Here is a 6962-nt window from a genome sequence, read left to right as displayed (position 1 = left end):
ATTTTATATATATATATATATATATATATAAAATGCTAAAAATGACAAAATTACTAAACGTGTAACAAAAATTAAAATTAAAACAGATGGTAATAAAAATATATCTGTATAGTTTATATGATATATATAATTGATATTAACATCTCAGTGATAACATTGCATATACCTTATATGCAAAGAAAATAATAAAAGTGTCTGCCAAATGCATGAATGTTAATATTTTATTTCACTTTATTGACTTTAATCATAACAATTATGCTGGTTTAATTTTTGTACAAACTGTTGAAGCACATTTTGCCACAGAGTATTGATGTGTTTGATTAAAGATGAGTTGGATGGGCGGTGTTTTAAAATGATTGGTGGTTTGAAGTTCATCCCACTGCATTTTTCCTCTCCCAATCACTGCAGCACTGCAGAGGTGCCACAGAGAGACAAAAGCAATGTGACAGGCACTGTATTGTCCAGAATGTCAACTCAGGACATTGCTTTTGCTGCATTTGATGATAAATTTGTAGAAACTCCAAACCCTATTCAAATGTGTTTTACTATTTGTTTAAAATGAGCTCCACTGAGATATGAATGTATGTAAAAAAGCTTATGAGTATGCAAATAAGTAAATGTGGGTGGTTTGCTAAATGCGATCCCTCAGGAACACTGGAGTGTATTTCAGCGACAAAATATTAGCTCTTCTCTTAAGCAGTCTGCTTGTCTGATGCTTTTTGTATTATAAAATAAGGCTTGATCTTACTCTAAATCCCTGGATTTCAGAAATAAATTTGCATATTTCCTCTATTTAAGGTCACTTATTAGAAATACATGATATCATTTTAGTCATTAAAAAAAAAGTGTTTAGGGTTAGTGATGTGAACAAAGTTTGAAGCTTTTTTTTATTTAGAAGCATGTTTTAATGCCTGATTTTACTTGTATTTTAAATATAGTTCAAAGCTTTAGTGGGGAAAAACATGCATTAACATATAACAAAAAAATTATAATTGGTTGTCGGTGTTGGTCAGAACTTCTGTATTAGTCCATCCATTTATTTTGGTTCAGATTTGAGCATTAAGTGTTGTACAAATTCAATATTATACAGCTTTTGTACAGTAGTGTTGATTGTGCAGCGTTTTCAGATTCCCTCTTAACGTAAAAAAAAAAAAAGTCAAAGTGTCTTCTGCTCCTGTCTTGCTCCATCCTTCCCTTTTTCCTTTCTATTTCTAATCCCCAGACATCTCCATCATTTCCCGCTCCTAAGCTCTTACAGGTTTTATTTGTTAACATGAGTTAACTACATCAGTTAACATGAACTAACCATTAACAAAACTAATATAGCATGTATTAATCTTAATTAATCTCAACATTTACTAATACATTTTTAATTTCAAAAAGTTGTATCTGGTTACATTAGTAAGCGCACTGTGAACAAACTTGGTTATCTACCATTAATAAAGGTTAATAAATGCTGTAAAAAAATATATTGCTTATTGTTAGTTCATGTTAGTTAACTAATTGTAATTGCATTATGAACTGTTAAAATGTATGCTTAGGGTTATTATAGTTAGCTAAAACTGAAACTAAAATGAAAACTGCTCCTGTCTTGCTCCATCCTTCCCTTTTTCCTTTCTATTTCTAATCCCCAGACATCTCCATCATTTCCCGCTCCTAAACTCTTTGAGCTCTAAGTTTAGTAGCACTTCTGATCCAACTCTTTTGGCTTCAAACATGAAGCCCTATGGTCCAGTATTGCTTAAATGGTTATGATTGATACGGCCCCTCGGATAAAACAAGATGATGAATAATTCATGGGGTTTTCAGACTGCAGTGATAATACAGCTCATTAATATGCATATCCATGCAGTGCTTCCATAGGAATATGGTTTGAATTATTCTACACCCACTCAGTGGGTTTCCTAGCCTGGTGTGAACTAAATCTTAATAACCATTAAACAGCCATTCAGTTTGCAATTACAACACTTGGAACATTTAAATTACCATTTTCCCAATGTTCAACATCTTTGGCTCTGTCCACAGGTAAATCCCACCTGGCCATCGTTCAGAAGGTGAATAATGAGGGCGAAGGAGATCCGTTCTACGAGGTTCTGGGTCTGGTCACGCTGGAGGACGTCATTGAGGAGATCATCAAATCTGAGATCCTGGACGAGTCTGATCTCTACAGTACATTCGTGATAGTTATTTTCTTGCTTGTTTGCCAGTAAAGTAAATTGCATAATTTTGAAATTTGAAGCAGATTCAGCTTTGTGAAACAATACTATATAAATCATATCTGCACGAAACAAAAACAGCAGACGGGTTGAATAAGAACACAAATTCACTCTCTGCCAGCAGGTGGCGCTTATGGAACAGCCGCGATGCTGTAAACAAAGCAGCGCTGCACTTATAAATACTTCAATATGCATCACCTGCTTTCAGATGGAGCGGCATTTACTACACAGAGCCGTAGTTCACTGACAATTAGACAATATCGTGTTCATTATCGCAGATCGAATTGCCTGCGATAATGAACGCGATATTGCCTAGCTTGTCAGTGAACTCCGGCTCTGTGTAGTAAATGCCGCTCCATCTGAACGCACGTGATTTACTACTAATCACGGAACCGGCTTTACTGACGAGATGCGCATGACAATCGCATGCGATTAATTGCACAGCCCTAGTCTAGACATGAGATTACCCATGGAAATGTAATTGATTTATTAATTGGTTCAGTTGATTTATTGATCTAGGCTTTCCCAAAAGCATCGTAAGCCTAAGTAGATCATTGAGATTATTGGTGCCAATTCGGGATGTAACGATGCATGTCGAGCCGGTTGAAATCGATAAAAACATTTGAGTCGGTTGAGATGTTAAACGAATTGCGACACAATTGGGGGTGAGTCCTCTGAGGAGAACTGACTGACTTCAGAAAAGTTTAGATGGTATTTTCTTTTCATCTTGCCTCTGTAAAATGCATATTGAAGTATTTATAAGTGCAGCGCTGCTTTGTTTACAGCATCGCTGCTGTTCCATAAGCGCCACCTGCTGGCAGAGAGTGAATTTGTGTTCTTATTCAACCCGTCTGCTGTTTTTGTTTCATGCAGATATGATTTATATAGTATAGTTTCACAAAGCTGAAGTCAAACCATTCTGTTTCTGCTTCAAATTTCAAAATTATGCAATCTAGTTTAAATCAACAGCTGCTCATTCTGCTTGTATGCTGCGTCCAATTGCCTCTAATTTTAAAGGGAAAGAGCACAGGCAAAAGCCTTAGTTTGCTAATATGAAGCGATTTCTTTTATTTGTATTTATTTATTTATTTGATTTGAGATGTTTTAAAATTTCAATTTAGTTTTGTTATTTTACATATTTCAATTTCACAAAGAAATGTGCAGCATTTTGTCTGAGAAATAATTAAAGACACCTTATTTATAATTTGTCTTAAATCTCATTTTGTAAAAAAATAAAATAGAATAGTGAGAAAATCGTATTGTGAAATCAGTATCGTGAATCATTACATCCCTAGTGATACCTGGGCTTATGATGCTTTTCGGAAACAAGTTACGCATTGGTTGAGAGATTAATAATTTTTTTGCCTTCTAGCTGACAATAGTAACAGAAAGAAAGTGGATCCCAACAAGAACAAGAGGGACTTTTCTGCTTTCAAACATGAGAGGGAATCCCAAGTCAAGATATCGCCTCAACTAATGCTAGCAGCGCATCGTTTCCTCGCTACTGGTGAGCTGTTGCGACTATAAGACGCTGATTATCACCTCTCTCTTTGAGCATTTGTTATTGCAAATAACAGCCGATCTTTGTTGTTGCCCATCTTTCCACAGAGGTGAGCCTTTTCAATCCGCTCCAGATTTCAGACAAGGTCTTACTGCGTATCCTCAAGCACCCGGATGTCATTCAGGAGATTAAGTTCAACGAGAACGACAAGCGCTCGCAACAGCACTATTTATATCAGCGCGGAAAACCTGTCGACTTTTTCGTCCTTATCCTTCAGGTAAGTAAAACTGACTGGTAGGCCTGCGTGGAGAATTCAGCTGGAAGCTCTGTAGACTCTGGCAGAATTTGAACACCCACAAATATCTACACATCTCTCCTGCATGTGTGTTATTAAATATTTAGATGGGTTTGAAAATGCTTTCAGCTGCCAGTAAAAGTGCCTTTAAGTCAAAACAGAAAGTGGGCTAATTCTTTCAGTAATCAGTCACATGTAAGTTGAGCTTGCAAAAGACAAATATCACTATTACTATTGCTTAAACTACTATTGCTTCTTGAGGATGTCTGTGCTAATACTTATAATGAATGATCACGTTTATGATTTTCATATGATGGGAGATAAACAGAAGATATTTAAGTTCTTTTTTTTGTTTGTTTTCAGTTTTATTTTCAGATATCAAATCATTTGCAAGTAACCGTGGTTATTAGTTTGTTTAATTTTTAAACGCATTTTGTTAATTATTTAAATAAATTCATTTATAATAGATTTAAATATAAATTTATATATCAAAGTATAAGAATACAAAAATATGCTGTTAAAAATAGGATGATTTACAGTGAGGTTCACTTCGTTAACATTAATGTTAACATTAGTCAGTTATCAATGGACAGTGGGTTTTTACAGCATTTATTAATCTAGGTTAATTTAGAAATATACTATTGTTAATTTATGTTTGTTCATGATACATTATCTAATGCTAATTTATACAACTAGAAATATATTTATAAATGTATGTATTTCTAAATATATAAAAAAATGTGTTAGTATATATAAAAATTAGCTTAACCTAGATTATAAAAAAAAATACCCCAGACTTGCATTCAAAGAATGATCTGCAGTGCTGCCAGTTTGGGGATTTTGTCACCAAATTGATCAACTTTCTCATTGTTGATGTGACTTTTAGTGATGTTTTGCGACGAGCTATTTTTATTTTTTTTATTAACAAACAAAACAAAAACATAAGGCTGACATTCTGTCGTTTGTAATGTTTTCTCTGTTCTCTCGTTATCATTTCACATGTAAATATATCTGAAAACACAGCCGTTACCTTTAACTTATGCGTATGGTGATTTTGTTAGACGATGCTTTGTTTATAAATCCGGATTATCCCGAAAATTGAAATAGGCTGTATAAAAATAATGACGCCATGAATATGCTAATTAGTGTATGGCATCAACTGTGACATTTAGCGACTTAGCTATGTGGCTGGGTGTTCTAGGTTGTTAGGCTAGTTCTATGTCTTGGCAATAACCCAGAACAGCCTAGCAACTGCATAGCAACACCCTGGCAACCATTCAGAAATCCCTGTTATCCTTGTAGCGATTTGTATTCAAAACAAACATGTTTAAAGTTAATAATATAACCTTTTTAATAATGAACTGTTTGGTAGTGTTTTACTGCATTCGAGAGTTTGGATGATTTGAGAGAAGGAGGAAAGGTCAGAGAAGTTGCCTGTTCCCCAGGGCTGCTACCATGTGATTCACCCATTGCGTCCCATGTAACCCCTCACCATTTGACCTTGTGCAGGGGACCCGATCCCTGTGACATTGCTCCAGGGATGTCAGTTGTACAACTATCCGCAAATATCTCTCTCTGCCTGTCATTGGTCAGAATTTTGAGTCGAGGATTAGATGTGTCCAAAAAATAGACCAGATTTTTTTGAAGAAAACATGTGTTGCTTTCCCGTGCAAAACTCACTGCCATGATGCCAGGGTGTTATGAATGGTTACCAGGGCATTGCTATGTAGTTACTAGGTTGTTTTAGGTGGTTTCCACGGCATTGCCTTGTGGTTGCTACTAGGATGTTTTGGGTCAAGACCACTGATCTATAATAGAGAACATATAAGTCATATATATAGATCAGTGGTCAAGACCTAGAACTAGCCTAGCAACCTAGAACACCATAACAACCACATAGCAATGCCTTGTGTGCTCCAAGTGTATTTTCTAGTGTTTTAGGTGGTTGCCAGGGTGTTGCTATGTGGTTTTAATTTTATATGAAATATATATTTTCCAAAACATGTTTTACTCTAAAACTGAGAAAATCAAAGCCATAAATCTATACAAGTTGTGTTTTAAATTTGAGGTTGATATTGCAAAAAAAGTAGTAGTAAGGTTTTGTTTGGGCGCAGTACCAAACGTTTCCACTAGATGAAATTCGTTCGAGGTTCGAAAATGAGGTTCTAGCACATTTGAGTCTGAAATTTTAATCCGAAATTTATGCACGTTAAAAAATAAATACGAACTCAAGTTCTGTCAATCATGTTTACACACTGCCTCAGAAACTTTTGCCATAAAAAAATTTGTATCGGGTTTGATTTTCTGCATTTTTCGCATCCGTAGCAAACATTTTGAGAGGTTGAGAGACTTCTGACAAGTTGATCTGCTTCTTCTCGCAGCACAAAGCACTGTATAGGTCCTTGCACACTGAGGTCACGGAAATTGGTGGTCTTCTTTTTAAATATGTGCCTCCAGTATTGCTAGCAAAGCATCAAACTGAGCCACTGACATCCTGAAGTAAACTTTGAATCGCCCGGAATAATCCCGCAGCTCCTTCATAAGGAGTTGGAACTGTCCTTAGGTTGGATGATGGATCCAATATTTCCACTTTCTTTTTCTCTTTTTAAGAAGAGAGAGCACAACAAAATCATCCTCACTGCTTGAAGACTCCGTTTTGTATTGTTTTGCGAATTTTTTTGCAACGGATTAATTAATACGCATCGGATTCAGTGTGCAAGGTTTCTGTGCGTGACGAATTTTTAGGTTGACGAATACGAAAAAACGCATACGAAAATTTCGGACTCGGTGTGCAAGGACCTTAATTCTAAAAAAAAAAAAAAAAAAGTAACATTTTTCGGTCAAAAATGACCATTCCGGGTGGTTGCTAGGTGCTTTCTTACTGCCACTCTGTAGTCATCTCAATTTAATTAAATTCAGTTGTTTTTTCTCTTTTCTTTTTCTTTTTGTG

The 6962-nt window shown here is 35.5% G+C and overlaps 1 protein-coding gene across 2 annotated transcripts in view; it reads left to right on the top strand.

The window, feature by feature from the left end:
• Nucleotides 1-6962, top strand: part of LOC107706802 (metal transporter CNNM4-like) — a 21860-nt gene that overhangs the window by 2481 nt on the left and 12417 nt on the right. For both annotated transcript variants that reach the window (XM_016510627.1, XM_016510628.1), the window contains exons 2-4: nt 2026-2169; nt 3589-3723; nt 3825-3994. In XM_016510627.1, coding sequence (XP_016366113.1) covers nt 2026-2169; nt 3589-3723; nt 3825-3994 — 449 coding nt within the window. The remainder of the gene's footprint in view (nt 1-2025; nt 2170-3588; nt 3724-3824; nt 3995-6962) is intronic.

The sequence above is a fragment of the Sinocyclocheilus rhinocerous genome, unplaced genomic scaffold (genome assembly GCF_001515625.1).
Source record: "Sinocyclocheilus rhinocerous isolate Xijiao unplaced genomic scaffold, SAMN03320098_v1.1 scaffold864, whole genome shotgun sequence".
NCBI lineage: Eukaryota > Metazoa > Chordata > Actinopteri > Cypriniformes > Cyprinidae > Sinocyclocheilus > Sinocyclocheilus rhinocerous.
Note: the sequence above shows the minus strand (reverse complement) of the source record. Positions and strands in the feature narration are given on the sequence as shown.